The sequence below is a fragment of the Physcomitrium patens genome, chromosome 3 (assembly GCF_059467195.1).
Source record: "Physcomitrium patens ecotype Gransden chromosome 3, ASM5946719v1, whole genome shotgun sequence".
Classification (NCBI taxonomy): domain Eukaryota; kingdom Viridiplantae; phylum Streptophyta; class Bryopsida; order Funariales; family Funariaceae; genus Physcomitrium; species Physcomitrium patens.
Genome location: NC_143412.1, coordinates 2,074,035 through 2,094,473, shown reverse-complemented (window position 1 = coordinate 2,094,473; position 20,439 = coordinate 2,074,035). Strand labels below are relative to the sequence as shown.

The 20,439-nt window shown below is 33.7% G+C and overlaps 1 protein-coding gene across 1 annotated transcript; it reads left to right on the top strand.

The window, feature by feature from the left end:
- The first annotated feature begins 1,287 nt into the window (after positions 1-1,287).
- LOC112279911 (uncharacterized) lies at positions 1,288-10,072 on the top strand. Its single transcript, XM_024514664.3, has 15 exons — positions 1,288-3,145; positions 4,018-4,083; positions 4,252-4,319; positions 4,661-4,766; positions 5,021-5,104; positions 5,216-5,332; positions 5,480-5,851; positions 6,108-6,734; positions 6,892-7,014; positions 7,147-7,649; positions 7,823-7,922; positions 8,120-8,179; positions 8,323-8,415; positions 8,612-8,731; positions 9,122-10,072. Exons 1-15 carry the CDS (start codon positions 2,975-2,977, stop codon positions 9,446-9,448), a joined length of 2,937 nt encoding a protein of 978 aa, XP_024370432.1. The 5' UTR covers positions 1,288-2,974; the 3' UTR covers positions 9,449-10,072.
- The last annotated feature ends 10,367 nt before the right edge of the window (positions 10,073-20,439 follow it).

The window sequence follows — 20,439 nt, the reverse complement described above, 5'->3', positions numbered from 1 at the left end:
ATCAAAACATTAATATTCATGCCTAAAATAGTAGAGCATATATTCGAATTAGGATGGTGAAAAGCGAATCCCGCTAATCTGGAGGTGAAAGGGGATCTACTCTTCCTGAAGTCGTTGGAGGGTTAATCTAACTATAGCTACAGGTAGATGGGTGCCCATAATCCCCAAGTTTGTGCTGAACACGGTAGAATAGTTAATGCTTGGCCTAATTAAATTATAATCACGTCTTAATTATCGGATGCCTGGGTCAATTACAGAGAGAGATTTCGATCTCTGTTCTACACGAACAGTTGTTTTTGGTGGTGGGCCTTAAAGTGTTCCTTGCATGGAAGTGTTGAATATTCGAATTTGGGATCCCTTAATCCGAGATTAATCAGAGATTTTTACGAAGGACGTGTGATTAACAGCAGAATATAGTTAGAATGATGGATCAAGGATTTAATGAAAGCCGCCATTCCACAAACAAGGGGCCAAAATTAGTTACCAAGTCGATCCGAAGAACATGCACTCAGCACAAGTCTTTCACTGATACTTCCGTAGTTAGGGTTTCACCTCAGCGTTTTGGAGGATTGTGCGCTGATATACAGCTATGAATTTGTGGGTTTTCTTGCTTTCATATTATAGAAACATACTCATTTTTTTTTGTTTGGGAATAGATCCACACTAAATAGATTAAAAGATGTACAAAAGCAAATTACTCACTAAGCGTGGGTTCTGTTAGTCAGCCTCCCCCAAGGCTTCGTGCGCACTTGGGAACGTCGCCCCTCAGTTCATGGGCACTGTTCCTCAAGAGGACCCTGTTTAGTGAGAGCAATACTCGTGCTGGACAGCACCACATCCATGCTCAAGTCACAATCTGCACTTTTGCTTCGGTTATACTTGGGACCCCTATGGACTTCGCGCGGGTCTTCCGGATGAGAAGTGACCCGTCAACTAGACAGATTAACGAACGCCGTTGAAAGGGAGAGATGACGGACGGAATCAATGATGGATGGATGAAATTGAGGTTCGGTGCTTGACTGGTGGATTTCTTTTTGGTTTTTCTGCCTTTTTTTATTTATTTTAATCTTTTACATGAGGTTTCGGTCGCCCCTTCCTTCGGAGTTCATTCGTCTGAGTTGAGGATGGTAATTTATTTCGACAGTGGAGGTAGCGAGAGAGCGAAACGGACAGAGAGATAAGGGCCTCGGTTTATTCAAGTGAGACTTCGGCGAGCTGCAGATACCAACAAGGAAGCAGCACATGATGGTGAAGGCGATGGCAGGGCGCTCCGACGATTCTCATTCATTGAAAGCAGCCGTCGTGTTCGTTGAGTGAAACGAGGATTCTGGAGAAAGGCGCAGGACGCTGATGATGAACAGAGGAGAAAGAAACAAGAAATTATGTTGTTGCTAGATTAGAGAGACTGTGTTTGGCACTGCTGCGGTGACCATGGACCTAATTTTCTGACTGACACTCGATGCGATCGATTTGACGAGCGTGGTTGAGTCGTGAGGCGAGAGGTATTGGTGCATCTGACTGCGAGAGGTATTGGTGCATCTGACTGCGAGAGGTATTGGTGCATCTGACTGCGAGAGGGCGGTAGGGTAGAATTGCGGCAGGGAGGACGAGGAGGAGAGGACGGCGGCGAGCAACGAGGCTGAGTGAGTTTGGAGAGAGCAGGTTGAGGATTGTAAACGTGGTATCGGAGGAGTTGCTTCGGAGGAGTGTGCTATGGTAATTTCTGAGGAACATGTTTGTGAAGGGCATGGTAATTGAATCTAGTTTTGGAGGCGGAGGCAGGTTGGTGCAGCAGGTGGAATTAAGGAAGGGGAGTCGAACATGACTTGGAGAGATTTGTTTCAGAGGGTGGGAAGTAGAATTCTGGAATTTTCAGATCTTAATCACAAAGGTATCTACCGTGGCGAGGGCTTATTCTGAATCTCATCTTCGTATGATACGGAGTGAATCTGGTTTATATAAGTCGGACACTCCTGTCTTGTGACTTTACATCGTAGTGTGTGTCAGTGTGTGATCTGGACGAGAGTTTAGTCGCACCTGTTGTGTAGAAATTTTAACTAGTTTACGAAGCTCGACCACTGAAGATGGCGCTGGAAGTTGGAGTTCCCGGGCTTGATTTGGTTTGGGTTTAATCGAAGAGCAGATGCAGCCACACCATTGGACACATTTTCAGGTGTGGCGTGGTGACGTATTCTGCCTTGATACAAATCCCTCGGACACTGCAGCGTTAATGACCTTACATCCATGTAAGACCTCGTGAAGTATCAGGTCGGATGCTAGCTAGATGGACATAATGAACACATCGGCTTGGCCGGGGTAGGAATGACCAGTAAACTTGAACGTTTTCAATTTCTAACCCGAAATTTAAGCGGATGAGATCTCATATTGCTGGTGTACCTCTTTCACTCAGGATGTTTTCATGCTTAGCTCTTTTACTTGGGAATTGGTTATTTCTAAGATCTATTGAGAGGCTTTTTCCAGAGTAACCAAGTTGAAGCGATTCTACTGGGTTAGGAGACTGGTCGACAAGAGGTAGTCGTATTGTCGCTGCTTCCGCAGCTTATGGAACACTGCTGTCCCAATGTTCCTGTAGGAAGGACAACCATCGGCACATATCTGAAGTTCTTGGCAATCTGATCGGTTCACTTGGGGATTTATGTACCTGGTGCATGTAGGGGGAGCTTTTGATTTAGTAAGGCTCTCTTTATTCGAGTCATGCGCCACTACAACTACAGGGCTGTATCTATCTGTCACGGCAAGCACAGTCCTGATAAAATTTCCCGCTCCCCCATGCCGAAAGACTTAAATCTATGTTAGTGAAAACCTTGTTGGGTAGCTAGGTGAGAAGTTTTGGGAAGAAGCGTATTGTGAAAGAAAACATGAAATTAGAATGAAGCTGGCTGCCAAGCGTCGGATAGGCCAGCTGCTGGATTTGATGACATAGAGGTAGAAGGCGAGCGAGGAAGGTGAAAGTATGGATACGATGGAGCCAATTGAGTGCGGGGTGACACAGAGGAAAAGCCGCTGCCACAGCAGTGAGACAGAACGATCTTCACCGGTTTCTACCTCGTACGGAGGGTCTTCTCAATCGCCAAGGGATAATGGTGGCACTTCCTCCTGTTCTGACGCTCGAGATGAGCGAGAGGTAACGACAATATTTTCCTGCCTTTTCCTCTTGTTAATCACACCACACTTATTTCTGGTCAGTCGAGAAAACAGACTCTTAGCCTGCTCACATTTTCTCTCGCTCTCTCTCCTATCTTTGAAACGGTTTCCGCATTTAAAAGTAGTTCGTTACCGCCGGTGCAACCTCGTGAATACATTTTTTGCGTTTTTTGTTCTTTTTGTTTTTTTCTGCATTTTTGGTAGATGTGGAGCGAGGCTTTTAGTTTGAAATTCACTTCTCATAGACACTAAACAAAGTTCATTAGAGCTCGAGTTACACACTAGTCTCAAATTTGAGAAGTTTGCAGTTCATGGAAACTATAGGAAGGTTTCATTATTGCTCATGTTAATAGTGAAATTGAAACTTGTGACAAATCGAACGGAGAATTAGATGGTGCAGCTGGAATATCGTAAGTTCCGTATCTTGGTGTCGTAGTCTAAGTGCCGTGTTATAGACGTAGTCCAGAGCATAATTTCTGATGGATAGTGATCTCATTGCGAATGCGAGATTATTCCTGTCCCGACCGTAGTTACAGTTCAACTTCTCTGTTGAGAAACACTTTTGCCTCATTCAATTTTAAGCAAGCGGTTTTCCCTCCAAGATACATCCAATTTGTGCTCCAGCTTATTTCATGAAAATTGAAAGGTCTGAAGATGTGTTTGTAAGCTGGATAAGGTGATACGTCTGTTTTCTTCCTGGTGTTGTATGTACTGGTCCCCATCTTGTTGAGGTGAAGGTCGATTTCTGGCTCTCTTGAATAGTTTCGTCAATCGTACTGGAGTCATGGTGCTTCATGTCGAAGAGACAACTATGAGTTTGGTTTATAATTCGATTGTTCGTTGTGTCCACAGAGGAAGTCTAAGGGTGAAAGAAATGGGCAATCGAGACGACTCCTGCAAGCTAGTCCAGGGAGTTGGGTGAGTTTGTTGTGAGTTTGCTTCACATATTGATTAAATGTTTCGTTATCTAGATTAACGCACACTAGCACATGTTCGATGGAAATTTGTGTAATTATAATGCCAGCCAAGTACTGTTTGTCCAGTTAAATTGCTTTCAGAACAAGACATCACATTATGGTTGTGCAGAAGATTCCTGAGAAGACCGAGACACAGGATCGCGAGCTGAATGGGAGCGATAGAGTTGAAATAACGAGGTATATTCTTATTTTATTTTACTTTAATTTACCTCTGAAATTATGTATGACTGCTTTAGTCATGTGGTTGTCATGATCATCTGTATTGCAACCAGATTAGAGGTGCTCTCATTTTGCCGCTCGAGAGGTTAGGACCAGTTCGTCGTAGGATTCACCTTCTCACTTCCATATCTCTGAGGTCGTGGCTGTCTAGAGTTATTTTTCTCTATGTATAGTTCTAAGAGAGTCCAGGACCGTTTATGCGGACACATTAGCAACTCACCTAGTCTTCAGTCGATGAACCCAAAGGTAGACAAATCGTTGGATTCAGGAGTTGACAGACATTTATTTTCTACATGCAGCCCAAGTTTCAAGCAGGATCGCAAACAACAGAAAGCCCGGCATTCGCTTGCTTCGAAAGTATGTTCTAGCCGGAAGCATGCAGAAATCTTACCCGCTGAAAGCGAGGTAGGCATCTGTCCTGTTACTACTTACATGATGCTTTAACCTTATTTGGGAATTTAGCCTATTTCATTTTATATTTGAAAGTTCTTTTAAACAAATAATTTGATTTGTATAACAATTCAGTAATTAACTTCCTTTGAAGGCTTAGTGCTGCACCCCAGGTTAATAGTTTGTATTGTGGTTAATGTATACGAGACTTCATTTTGAAAGACATTGACTAATTTTGATGTAATATGGACTGGACTGTGGTTCAATAGGCAATTGGCGGTGAGGATGAGGATGATTTGTCTAACTACAGGACTTTTGAGCGTCTGGTGCAGCTATCTGAACTCCAAGAGGAAGTAAGTTGTATCATGGCTCCTTCTCTACGAATTTGTAAAAACCACAGTCCTTGAAATGGTCCGTTGTGTATCTTGATTTAAAAATAAAACAAAATAAATGAGTGAGTGCAGGTGTCTTTACTACATAAACGGTTGGCGGAGGAACTTGAGCTACGTGCAGTGTTGGAAAGTGCCTTGGAACATGATTCAGGAGCTTTAACCAAATTTCCACGTCATCTTCCAATATCTGTAAATCTTCAACTTCGGCCTTTCGAATCTGCTTGTGTTAAGTCTTGCTGCTGGTTCGGTCCTTGACTACTTTGTGCTTCGTGTTTCTGGTTTTGTGTTTTATCATAGTATAGGATGAATTGACAACTTTGGAAACTTGTCGTGCAGGCTCGGGAACTCTTGGCAAACATTACATTGTTGGAGGTGGCGGTGTTGAAATTAGAGGAGCAATCCTCGCTTTTGCAGGATGAGGTTGGACAGGCGCGCATAGAGAGGGAGATAGCTGAGCTGAGATATTCTTCAGCGCATGGCGTACGTCTGCGTTCGGAGGGGCTTAGTCTGAATTGCGCTTCATCCGATTCTAATGAAGTTCTTAGGGATGATCATTCTGTTCGATTATCGAGCACAGTACCTTCGTGTGAGGGCCAAAAGTCGAATACAGCTTCATCGTCTACGCCCACAGAAACGACCAGTCTTCAGTCTTGTATGTCTCTTCGACAAGAGCCGCAGTTTAAAGAACAACCTCAAAAAGGCTGGAAGGTGTGTTTGGATGTAACTTCATCTCTCAGCTGTCAGCTGTCATCTGAAGGGGATGCATGTTTTACACGAAAAATTTCGTCTAGCAATCAATTCCACATTTTTAGTCTGACTTCTTTAGTTGTACTTATCCTTCTCGTTTCGTGTGATCTGCTATTTGGTTCGCCTTTGATAGTATTTTTGTGGATATCCGAACTCAAAAGTGGTTTCTAAGTGTTTATTTGTCATCTTAGGTTTTTTCTTTTTTGTCGTGCTATAGGAACAGCGAGCTCTTACACTGCGGCAGGATCTTCGTTTAACCATCCCAGAGTTTTCTGAAGAAGACCATGCAACTGTATCACCCTGGAGCATGCATCATGAGTATGATTCAATTAGTGATCGGCAAAGTCAAATTATAAAGTCATTTTGGAAACGGAATCCTCTAGAGGAGGAAGATCATTGGATACCTCTAATCGAGCACGAGCCACAAGTTTTATTTGCTGAAGCTTATTGCGACTCTCCTCAAGATAGCAACATGGGCCTCTGTCATGTTCCAGTCGCTAGTGTAACACACAATGAGGACTCACCTTGCTTCTCTCCTGCTATTATTGCTGAAACTCTTAGGCCACTGTCTCCAGATCTGGCTGATCTTGCTGAGGAGGATGATAAGTCTTTCATTCCTGTAGCTGAGGTTCTGTGGAAACCTTCCACTGTCAAGCCTTCAACTTTCTCGAATGACTTAGAAACTGAGATTCCAACCATAGCAGTACTGACAACCAAGCCAGAATCGTGGAGCTTTACGTCTGAAGATGATCATCCTCGGCCGGAGAGTGGCTCTGCTCCCCACAGCATGGTCTTCGAGGATCAGCCTTGGGCGCAATTAGCTGAAGCTCCCTCTGTTGACGAGGTTGGAATTTTATTTTCCTTTGGAATTTATTGTTAATGTTTCATTAATAAATTAGTGATTAGTGGAACTTTTCTGCATACGTGGCATAGAATGTGTTGTGGCCATTTCTCGCTGAGCCAGTTTCAGGTTCTCAAATTTCAAGATAATTGTCATGCAGCAAAAGACGAAATACCGGAACGGCGTCATGAATGTTCGTGAGCTTCGACGCCAGGGTACTCTGGACAAAAACTCTGAGAAAACCAAGTCCTTTGACTCTTCTCGGACGTCCAGCATCTCATCGGTATTTGCTTTAAATTCGTGCCATTTTTTTCGAGATATCTAAATGTCAACCTACATTGTGTTTGAGAGTTTTAAGCCAACTTGGGATGGTTTTGAGAAGTAACAAATCTGACTTTAATTCATTTTTTGGCAGGTCAAATCTGGTACCCTTCTATCTCCTATATGGTCACCTGTAGACACGAGAACAGAGAATCGGAATGCTTATGAATCACGGGGTAGTGTTGAAATGGAAAATGGCTGCAATCTTGCTTTATCATTTAATACGCCCAACGAACTTTCAGAACAAATGGTACGTTGCATGATCAGTATATATCGCCATTTGGCCGACTCGAACAACACAAATAAAGAGTCTTCACCATTGGGTAAAACTCAATCTCCCACTTCACCCTTCACAGCGACGACGAATTTGTCTGCCTCGGTCTCTGAATCATCTCTGCTATCAGTTATTCGAAGTCCTTTAGTGGACCTTCGTAGTAAGGAGGTTTTGGGAAATGAGGCATCTCCTGACCCTTTCAAATCAAGGGGTAAGATTCCATGGGCAGACATCGGTCCGTATGCCCATGCAATGGAGGTTGGGTGGCTTTCTGTTGGCAAAGATCAGCTTGAGTTTGCAGCACAAGCTTTACGTAGTTTCAAGTGAGTTGTAATCATTACATCCCTATCTGCTTAGGGTTTTATCCTTTTTCATAGGTATAGAAGTCCTACACTAAAACTTAAGTTGATTTACGTTATGCACTGTTGCTTTTGTGAAACAAGCACTTACGTGGACATGTAAATTTTTGTGAATATAACCCAAGTTAAATCTGCAGGATATTAGTGGAGCAATTATCAAGAGTGGATCCTTCGAATTTGAAGCATGAAGAAAAGCTTGCATTCTGGATCAACCTTTACAATGCTCTTTTGATGCACGTAAGTCTTATTTTGGCATGGTGAGAGGCTTAGCAAACATTGATGGCTAAGACTGATAAGGCTAGCATCATCTTTTACCAGGCTTGTTTGGATGGAGGTAGTAGATGTCTGGATATCTTTTCGTCCAGTCCTTAGATACGCATCATCTTTATTCTGGAGTTCGTCTTTCCTAAACACAATGGGCCAAAATTTTGCAGGCTTATCTGGCGTATGGCATTCCAAAGAGCGATCTCAAATTTTTCGCTTTGCTTCAGAAGGTATGTTCGCGCACCCTCACTTTTATGTAACTCTTGCGATCTTCAATGAAATTGCCTAGGGAACGTCCTTCCTATGTACAGTGCACTGTAATGGTTTGAGTAACATTTGTTTGTATAGCTGAGTTGCATATTGTAATTTGCAGGCAGCTTACACTGTGGGAGGGCACTCGTTCAACGCTGCTACAATGGAGTTCTGTCTTCTTAGGTCGAAGTCGACTGCTCATCGACCTCAACTCGTAAGCACTGCAACACTGATGCATTACTAATCGTGATTTTTCTTTTGGTTTTGTTATTCTCTTGATGAAATATTTGTTGAACATGACGTTTTGGACCTTTTTCATGATTTTTTCATTCGATTTCTGATTCCTACACTACACCAATAGTATACTGATGTTGGAAGAAACGTCCCTAATTCCTTTGTTAATGATCCAGAATCTTTTGATGTCCCTACACAAGAATAAGCTTACGGAGGACCAAAGCAAATTTGGAATAGATCATCTAGAGTCGCTCGTCAGCTTTGGGTTGTGCAGTGGCACGCGATCATCACCTATGGTATGTATTGTTTAAGTCGATTGCAACGTTATAGCTGAGGAGAATCATGTTTAATTTCTTCGTCTTCGTAACTTTTTAACACTTAATCAAATGCTTGTTTTTCGTATAAGCATATCATCTTATCTTCTTTCCTAGATGATGTTTAGTCTTGTGTATCATGTGTATTCTGACTGTATTAAACGGAGAAGTCTTATCTCGATTTGGTTCAATCTCAGAGTATTACTCCTGAGTAGGGTTCTGTTGCAACCTTCTCATTCGGATTCGGTTATAATCATGACACGTCTGTTGCATTCTAATTTCACGCTCTAAAGGTCATTTTAATGTTGACCACTGTCGAACGAGTTCAAATTTCACGCTCTAAAGATCTTTTTAATCTTTGAGCACTGGCAGGTTCGAGTTTACACAGCCAAACATGTAAAATCACAGCTTGAAGATGCACTTCATGACTACACGAGAGCAGCCGTAGGAATCTCAGCGAAGGGCAGGCTGCTAGTTCCCAAGTTGCTGTATACCTATGCTCGTGAACATGTTGAAGATGCTGACCTTTTGGATTGGGTCTGTAACTTCCTTCCAAGCAACCAAGTTGCTGTGGTCTTTGAGGTCATTCAACAACGCAGGCATCGTATCCTTGGATCAAAAAATTTCAACGTTCTCCCAAATGACTTCACCTTCCGCTACCTATTCCCTGCGGAGGTTTGCCCAAAACGGGAATTCTAAGTCTTAATTACTTATTAATAAGTAGTTGTCTTGGAATCAAGTATTTGCGAGTCCACCACATGCAGAAGGGCGATCAACTACGGCATTGGTTGTTTCAAGTGAAGCTCACAATTGCAGCATTTATTCCGGGAGATGGACCATTTCTTTCCGGACCTGATTGTAGAGACTCTCTTCTGCTCCCCAACGGACGTCGAAATTTGGTACATGTCGACCTCAACAAAGCTTTACTGTCATTTTGAATAGATGTTTCCTCAATGTCTCCTGTCTGATTTGTGATTGAGCACATCCAGTGCCTTCATGGACAACACCCCGCATGGCAATGTGTAAAGTAGAGTGCAGATATAAGAATCTGCACGGGAAAAAAAAATGCCTGGGTCTTTTCTCTTGCACCCCTTTTATTTGGGGTGGTTGTAGAGTTGGTGTTTCTCACCTAAGCCACTCATAACTGAAGCAGATACATGATGAGCAATTGTGCTGCATCGCCATACATGGGTACATTTTACTTACTGTTCTAAGAGCTATGCGTCTTTTCATTAGAAATGGGTCCTGGGCTAGTTCTGGCCTGGCCTGGTACGGGTTTGTTGTAAGCTGAATGAGAGATCTGTTTTCATTGTTTTCTCTGTATCACAATTCCCTGTTAAATGCCTGACAGTTTCAGAATGATTGAAAGGTCAAGTTTCATAAGAAAAAGAAAATAAAGTCTCGCTGTAAATATATTTTTGTTGTATGTTCGTTCACATAGTATAAGTATTTCATGCCTAAGTTGTACTTCCAAATGCCTTCAGTTTTGACTGATGACTTCGAACTTTAAATCATGAAATGCCACTGGGCATTGGCATTAAAAATTTTAATTGTAGGAGTTTTAAAAAATTTAACACAACTTTTATGTAGGCAATATAAAGGTCTTAGTATCTATTACAGAAGAGCTTATAATTCTTTTTGAATTCCAGAAAAATTGATGAACTGATAAACTTAAAATAGAAATATCACACAACATTTAATGACTTCTGAAATTGTATAATTAAATGGAAATAGAAATATAAATATGCCTTAGAACGTGAATCCATAATCTGAAAAATTTAATTTAGTTTTAAGAGATCATTTGAATTTAAAATGATATATCTATTTTAAATGCAGTGTATAAAAGAAATCAATTAATAATAGGAAAATATCATATATATCCCTCAAATATGTTAGAACATCAATAATATCCATGTATTCTTGATATTAGCAAATCTACTCCATTTTTGTGACAAATAACAAATCTACTCTTGTTGGTGATAATAACAAATCTACCCTTGTTGGTGATAAGTTATCACTAGACTTTCTTATTTAGTTGGATCTAGGGTCCAAATTGTCTACTGTGTGGATTTTGGCTTGGTTTTTTTCAGCCCTTTTTGGCACATTGCACCTTCTCTTCTTCTTGGCAATGTCCTTGTATTGTATAGGATTTGCCTTCATTGGACTATTGTCAATACATTGATTACATGCTAGTACAATATACAAAGTATTCAATTTGGCTCAAAACCTATGAAATTGTGTCTATTGTTTGTAATCTTGTGGTTTGAAGAATTAGCTTTGTAGTATGTGCTTATGTTGGTGATAACTGGATTGTAGTATCTTGTTCATTGGAAGGTCAAGAATGGTACAAAGAGTTGTTGTTCTATGCAACTCAACATTGAATGCAAGAAATCTCTAAACAACTTTTTGTTAGGTCAAACTCTACTTAAAGGATTAGATAACTTGTGGTTGATTGCAATCAAGTGAAGCATATCAATTAATATTAGAAATGTTGGTAAAGCATATATATATATATATATATATATATATATGTGTATATTTAATTTTTTATTGGATATCATTGGTTTTTCTTAAGCCAAATGTATAAGCTTATCTATTTATGCTAGGTCCAACCATAAGGATGCAACAATGCAAGTGCTTCAATGAAGTCCAAGTTATGGCTAGCAAGTGGCAAAAGTCCTAAGGATTTCATGTAGTATTTGATGCAAAGCAATAAAACAAGATTGTAAGAGTTGTTTTGATAAGTAGTCGTAATCAATAACAATCAAGAAGTAGTTTATAGTTTTTTATAAAAGATAATCTATGTATGGAATTGGATTGGTATTCAAAGAAAGATTTTGCTTTAAATTCAGCTAGAAGAGTTGCAATACTAACTAGCTTCATGAGCCATATAAATCAATCTCCTTAGCTTTCATACCTCACCTCTCTATGTTCAAATTTTCATTTATCCAAAACATCATGTAAAATTGTCTTTGATTATTTTGTAGTGCGTAATATAAGCTCTATTTGTTGGAAGACTATATCAGTATGAGAAGTGAGTATAATAGACTTTTAGTAAAGATATAATTGATCAAGACTATTTCTGTTAAAGTTGTTGCATATAAGATTGTGAGATTCAATATCATGAAAATCTCTACCAATATCTATGACATCTAAAAAATGGGACAACAATGAATACCTCAACTTCCAACCAAAATATTTGCCACTCAAAAGGTCAAGAAAATGGGTATTTTCATCATTCAATGAAAGAATGCAAAAAAAATAATATAATTGCTTTGTAAGTATTTTGCATATATGATAATTGACTATTTATGAATACAATCAAGTATTTCAATTACATTTCTATTCTAAAGTGTAATGGCTCATAGTACTTATTTTTGTACCTCTAATGGCCAACTTTCAAGGATATATCCTTTGTAGGCAAGTAATTTGAAGGATGCAAGCATTGCAACAAAGAAAGCACTGTCACATCCAAATTTGCCCAAAAATAGCTATGCATAATCTACATAATAGAAGGAGATTATTGAGAAAAAAAAGAGGTGTAATGAGCTAAAAAGAGCTAAAAAAAGACCATGCCAAAATTTGCATGGCATATGGCTTGGATCCTAAATCCAACTAAATAAGAAAGATTTATGATAATACATCACCAATGAAGGTAGATTTGCTATTGTCAAGAATACAAGGATATTTTTTATATTTTAACATATTTGAAAAATATATGATATTTTTTAAAAAATATTTTGACAATGATAAAATTTTAAATAAATTAAAAATAATATTTATTTTAAAAAAAGTATTAATAAATTATAAATGGATATAAATAAATAAATAAATAAAATAAATAAATAATATACATGTTTGAATAGTGATTTCTTTTATATTATTAATTTATATATTTTAAAAAATTAATCAAAATAAATATTTAATTAACTTATATTTGCTCTTATTATATTTTATCAAGATATATCTATATCTATCTTTATATATATATATATATATATATATATATATTCTATATTAATATAAAGGTCGTCCTCCTTCATTATTCTATCAATTTTAAAACTATGGAGTTCTTTTTTTCTTTCACAAATATTCATAAGCAACTAAGAACTTTATAGGTATTTATCAAGGATAAGAACTTGATGAAGAAAAAAAAATAAGTGAGATTTTTTTCAAAGAATGATGACAAAATAGAAATAAAAAATTATGTATATTCAAGAAAAAACTAGAATGATTATTATCAAAAGATAAGAAAATTAAAGACCTTTGAAACTAGATTAGATTAATCTAGATTTGAAGCTATGAGTCATCAAATTGACTCATTAGTTGTTTTAAAATAAAAAGATGCATTTAGAGTCTTTAAATGGTGAATAGTATAGAAATCTTTGAACAAATAGAAAATTAGAATGTTAGTTGTAGAAATGGAATCTTAGTAAGTCTTGGAGGCAATTATCTTAGTTGATTTAATATTTTATACTTATTATTGAATATTAAAGGTTTTTTATTAAGGTCATTATTTATATTGACCTTCTTTCTATACGTATTACTTATAAAAAACTACAAAATTTTAGTTAGTAGCTAAAATAAGCATGAAAAAGAATCTCATGTCTTTTTAATTATTTATATAAAAAGTAGGATTTATAGTAGATTTAAATTGATTTTATTACTATAAAAAATAATAAAAATAGGAAATAATAGCCTTAAACTGATATTAGTATTATAAAACGATTATAGGAATTTTTAAAATTTATTTAGAATCTTTTAGGAATTCATAGAGCAATTTCTAAGACTTTGGTAAAAATAATTTTTATCACTTCGGGAGCCATTATGAAGAAATGGAGTAAGTTTTGAAAGCCACACAAGATTTCTAAGCTAATTATATGTTTTTAAATACCATTGTGAAGTCAAAAATAAAAAATATTGGTTTTACTAATAGAAAATAGATGGATCAGTAGCTAGTATAGTTCTTATAAGAAAAGAGGTGCTCAAGTTCCATATGGATTGTAGCACCTTAAAGATAGTTAGGAGGATAAGACTAAGGCCTTGTGGCCTCTCTTAGACACCCTTATACACTACATGTGAGACTTCGTGAGGTTCGAATCTTTGATCTATGAGCAAGTTACCCTTGAGGATTTTTTTATTTTTTTTATTTAATCTTTTATTTATTTAATTTTTATTTTAAAACTTTCATAAATTATTCATAGTAATTTAGATTCATATGTTTCTTATACCATTGAAAAGATAAAAAATTTTCTTTCAAAAAATATATTTTTTTATTTTGATTTTTTTTATTTTTTAGACTATAAAATATAATGAACAGATTGGATCAAGTTTTAGATTGTATAATTTCTTGATTTTATTTATTCTAATTTTATATTTTTTTTCTTTTATTCTTACTATTTACTTCTCTATTATATACTAACAATTAGAAACAACTCTTAATTGAGGCCATTTTGTAATTTAGATTGAAGAATGAATTTTACACTTATAGAAGCAAGAAATGAATTAATAAGAGTGAAAAAGACTTCTCTCTTATTTCTATATATATATTATCTATCTAAGAGCTACATAGCAATATTCTATAGGATCTCTAATATATGTCTAATTTGTAAGACATATGTCTTAACTTGCAATGCAAGTTTTTTATATGTATGCCATATGGTTAGCTTATATCACAAATTATCAACATATGTGACATGTGGCTGATTTTTTGGTCAATTTTTTAACTTATTAATCACCTATAGATACATATAAAGATGAAATCACATCTATGAAGCTTTTAGAAAGTTTTTTTATAATATATTATCAAATTAATATATTTTTACCTACTTTTACCTATTTATATTATCTAAATAATTATTAGAGTAAATATATATGTCTGTAATATTACCTCTCTTTTTAAAGATAAGTCCCATGAGGAGTGGTGATCACATGTTGAAAAAAATCCAAAATACAACAAATTATATTTTTTAAATATTCTAATCTTTTTTTTTTTCAAAGACAATTGATAGGTCCTCTCAACCATCAATAATATTCTATTCTATGGTAAAAAGACTATCCTAATATTTAATCATTTTCAATGCCTTTATAACTTCTTTCCTACATTATATTTGTAATACCATCAAAAATCATTCATACTTCTAATAAAATCACCAAACATCAAGGGTCTCTTTCAATGTCATGATATCAAATATATTGTATCTTGCTATTTATTTGAAAAAAAATATTATTCTTAAAGATCTTTATTTCTATTTTTTTTATCTTAAAGGCTATGACCATTACAATGCTTTGGCCAATAAGTCAAGAAATAATAGCTCTTCAATTGAATTTGCTGGTTGTTGATTTTTCATCTTGTTAGCATAATAGATACAAAGAACTTAGAATAAAGGATAGAAGATAGAATACAATGTTTAATGGACATCCTTTCCTTTATAGTAAGAAATGTTTTGACTCTTCATCTTGGTTTTGATGGATATTATTGATAAAAAGCTTCAATCTTCTCTATTATATTTGTAAGATTTTTTGATGGCTTCTATGTGTATTGACTAATATCATATCTATGCTAATGAATGAAATATTCCAACCTAAGTTGATGCCACTTTAAGACTAAGACTTCTTCCATCTTGCACTCTTAATTATTATCAACTTCTATAGGAGGTAGTGGCATTTATTTTCTTTCCAAGATATTCATTGTCTTATATGGTTGAAGAAGAGATACATGTAATATAAGATAGATTTTCATAGACTTCAATAGATATAAATGATAAGTAACTATATTGATTTGTTCACATTATTAAAAATGGTCTAAGTCTATAGTAGTCCAACTTGTCATAAAAGCAAATAGTTTTGATGTTACGATGAAGTAACCACATCTTATTGCTAACATAGAATTGAGGTTGTTTTTTGTGATAGGCATTTGCATTGATCTTTTGTCGTTCTTGAACTTCTTTTAATTATGCCTTTATTGTCATAACTTACATGATTTTTTTTTGAAATCTTCTAGTACAAGATCATTAACTTTTGAAAAGTCAAAAGTATGAAGTTGTGAATAATAATCATAATTAACATAGAAATATATTTGTTAAATTAAAGAATATATTGTATTATTATGAATAAACTATGCCAATGATAAAAGAGTTGTCCAATTGTCTTATTAGTAGTTGATGGTACACCTTAAATATTGTTCTAAAATTTAATTCATTTGCTTTAATTGTCTATTCATTTAAAGATAGAAAGCCAAAGAAAATTTTATATTTAACTTTAGAATCTTAAAAAGAATTTTTTAAAATCTTAATACAAATTGGATATTTCTATCCAATATAATATCCTTAGATAATCCATAATAGTAATAGATATTAACGAGGAAGAACTTAGCTAATTTTTCACTTGTGATAGATTTTGTATATGATACAAAATGTGCCATCTTGGTAAAATAAACTATTATAAATATAGAGTCATAAGAACTTAAGATTGAAAGATCTATGATAAAATCTATAGAAACAATAGACCATAGTTGTTTTGGAATAAATAATAGCTGAAATAGTCCATAAAATTAATGTCAAGGAGTTTTTGATTTTGAACAAATGTCACATGATTGTACAAAGTCTTTGACTACCTTCAACATTTAAGGCCATCAAAAATCTCTAGATAATAGCTTCAAAGTCTTACTATATCCAAAATATCCTATTATTAAAAAATTGTGACGAGCTTAAAAAACATGTAATTATGCTTTAACTTTTGAAAAATATAAATACTTTTTGAAATAAAATAAATTATTTTTTAAACTTAGAAATATCATGAAATTTTAAAAATTTATTCTTAATTTCACAAACAAGACAATCAAAAGAGATACTTGATTGAATTTGCTTAAAAAAATTTGAATGAGTAATTAGTATTGATTTCATTACTCAAAGATAAAATTTGTATGACTTTAAGAGATTTATTGATCAAGGGTTGTATTTCCTTCTTTTGATGTAAGACAAGATTATTTAAAAATGATATCTAATAAATCTTATTATTTTTCTAGTTGATAAGTAATCTTAAATTTGAATCTTTACAAAGACATGCTTAAAAAAGCTTCATGAGAATTTAAAAGATGTGTTGATATGAAATACTTGAGGTTCTTGTGATTTGTATATACAATGATTAGATTAGAAGCACTTTTTCAATAATCACATTATTCTTAAATTGAATCTATAATTACAAAAAATTCTTTATCATAGATCTTACAGTTGATCTTAATTATTGAATTTTTTTTTAATGAAAAGCTATTAAATGAAGTTTATCATTTTCTCTTATTTGTAACAATATAATACCTAAAATAAAGTCCAATGCATCTATTTCTATAAATAATGGTTTAAAAAAGTCAACGCAATACAAGATTGGTACAAAAATAAAAGTTAACTTTAAAGATTTAAATGCAACTTTTGCTTCTTGATTCTTCTTAGATTTGTCTATACAAGTCAAATGTATAAGTGGATGTTGAATTTTTTTTTGGAACATTTGTAAATCTAAAAGATGTGATATTATATTTAAAATGCCAATATTTAGTTTGAAACCCAGTCTTCTATTCATCTCCTTCTTTGATGTATACCAAATTGTATACTCTTTATAGATCTATTTGGATATAAATCTTAACTTGATTCATTTAGTCAAAAATTCTAAATATTAAGGATATAAGATATCTATTGTTGATGGTAATCTTGTTAAGTCCTTGATAATCTATACACATCCATAATAATGTCTTTTTTTTCACAAAAAAGATTAGAGCTCCTATTTGAGGTTTTGAATGGCATATAAAATTCTTAGCCAGATTCTCATTAATGTATTCTTTGACTTTAACTAACTTATTTTGTGAAGACAATGGATGATTATCTATAATTTTTTTATGAACTTGTATAATTATTTTTATTAAAGATATGATATATCTTTTAACAAACTATCATGGATATATATATTTATTCTAATATTTTTCTATATGATTAAATAGAAGTAGTTGAAAATATATTTATTTCATAATATTTTTTAGATAAGCTTTCTAAAAGCTTTATAGATGCTGGTCTGACTTTACATATATTTGTAATTGATAGATAGGTTAGAAATTTGGTCAATAAATTAATCATATATTAATAGCTTGCAAAAAAAACTAATTACGTATCAAATATATAAAAAACTTACCTTGCAAGTTAAGATACACGTCTTATAAAGTCAACATATTTTGGAGGTTCTATAAAACATTGCTATGTAGTTCTTAGTTAAGAGTATATGTAGAGGTAAGAGTGAAGAAGGCTTCACTCTTGACAACACCTTTTTAATCTTTTTATCTATAGTAATAACCATTCTAGTTTAATACTATATCATCTTTGAGTGACTTTTTAATTCTTTTGAGTGATACATGAGTGTATTGATGATTTCTTTCTTCAAGCTTCATGACCTTGATACAAACTTTTTATTTAAATAATAAGTTGAGATTCCTAAATCTAATAAGACAAAGATTTTGTGATATTTAGGTCCTAAACTAACATCTATTGAAAAACAAGGAGAAGATTTTGAAGAGATACTAGGACCTTCACTAGGAATTATATAACTCTAGTTGCATGGTCTCTATTGTACTTGGACAAATTTATTTTTTGATATACTATCTTCTTTGATAGCCATACTCTTCATTTTGTGGTTGTGTTGTTTTTTTAGATAATATTGAGTAGTATATTTAGATTCTTCATAATACAAGTACAATCCTTCTTGACAACAATGAATCTTTTCTTGCTTAGTAAGACGTTTGAAATATAGTGCATCAATTTGCATATCCTCAACTTCCAAGCATATATATTCAAAAGACATTGATATTGAATTATAATAACATTGAGGTCAAATTTTGTGACTCTCAAATCAAAATTCAAAAAACTGATTATAATACTTTAAAACAAAGTCAATTGCTTGACTCAATATTTGAGGATCAAATAAGTTGATCATCAATTTTTTTACTTCATATTATAATCTATAGAAAAATTGACTAATAAATATAATATCATTGTATTTGGTATTAGTTGTAAGTTATCAAAATTGTGAAGCATACAATATTACAGATTGATTGCATTCTCATTAAATTTAGAATTTTTTAGTTACAACACAAATTAAATCATGTTTTCTATACATGGATTGAATGTTTTTAAAAAATCCTCTAAATTATTCAATATTAGATTACAATATTGAAAAAAAAAAAAAAATCATGATAATGTTGTTGTAATAGAAAAAAATTTGTTTCAAAAAAGTATTAGGCCTTTAGTTGCCATTAATCACTTAAATAAGTTGTAATTTTATAAAATAAAAATATTATTTATAACTTATCTTTAAAAAGATAATTATATTAAATATATAAGTCTAGGATACACAAGAATTTACAAGATATCACTAAATAGATTAAAAACTACTTCTATTCTTACAGAAATCTCTTTTGAATATATATTATCTTATAATTTTTAATCTAACCATCCAATTGGATTTAAATATTTTGACAACTTAACTTATATTCTTAACTATCTCCACACAAAAAATCAATCATAAATTCATTATAAATCTTTGGATATTGCTTAATTTTTAGCAAGTACTAAATATATCAATTTTTAGGCACCTATGCACTAATTCCATCATATTTCAAAAACCTAATGTTCAAATATCATGAGTTTTTTAAATTCAACTTTTAAACATAATTATCTATATTTATAAAAATTTTGAGCTAAAATTCATCCAAAAATTCAAAATATAATTCAAACCAAAACCTCTATTAAAAAAAACTCATTTACAAAACTTAGTTTTGAATATTAACTTCTAATATCTCTTTTTCTTTTTTTTATATTAAAATATATTTATTTCTTCATATAAAATATATTTCTTCAAGTCAGCTTTTGAACCTCACTTTTTGATTATTGAATGTATTTTTACAACTCTCTATATACTTAAAAAAATAACAATAGATACCAAATTCATATCCTAACTTCAAATGATTATATTTCTTTTATTAAAATTTCAAATCACACATTTCTTCTCTCTAAATACTAGCCAAAAAAATAAGATTATTTAATCCAATCTTCAAACTTCAAATAGGTTGCCTTGCCTTGAATGGTTTGCCTTGTCTCACATAGACTGCCTTAAAGTAGTCTCAAATTCCAGCATGGTCCTAGACAACATCTAGAAGCTCATTGAATATGACTTTCAACTAATAGAAATGAAGTCTTGTATTACTTAACTTATCTACCTACATGGGGTGGTATCAAGGACATGAATTGGAAGAAGATATATAAACCTAGAAAATCTATATTAAAAGAAAAGTCACAAAATAGTAATAATATAGTATGTATATTAAAAAGAAACTAGAATGGCTATTGTCAAAAGATAAGGAAACTAGAGACTCTTAAATCTAGACTAGAACTAAGAAAGGAGTTGACAAGAGTGAAGAGGGCTTCACTCTTGCCTCTATATATACTATCTAATTAGAAGCTATATGGCGATATTCTATAGGACCTCTAATATATATTGACTTTGTAGAAAACATGCCTTAGCTTATAAGGTAAGTTTTCTACATGTAGGCCACATAGTTAGCTTGGTCTTCAAGCTATCAACATATGTGGCACATGGCCAATTTATTGACTATGTTTCTAATCTAAAAAATCAATTAAAGATACCTATAAAGT

Bases quoted from the DNA above. Each gene is read 5' to 3' on its own strand.
- LOC112279911 (XM_024514664.3), top strand. From the start codon at position 2,975: ATGGATACGATGGAGCCAATTGAGTGCGGGGTGACACAGAGGAAAAGC. The intron at 4,084-4,251 runs GTGAGTTTGTTG...ATGGTTGTGCAG, and splicing joins AAGCTAGTCCAGGGAGTTGG to AAGATTCCTGAGAAGACCGA. The intron at 8,180-8,322 runs GTATGTTCGCGC...TGTAATTTGCAG, and splicing joins TTTTCGCTTTGCTTCAGAAG to GCAGCTTACACTGTGGGAGG.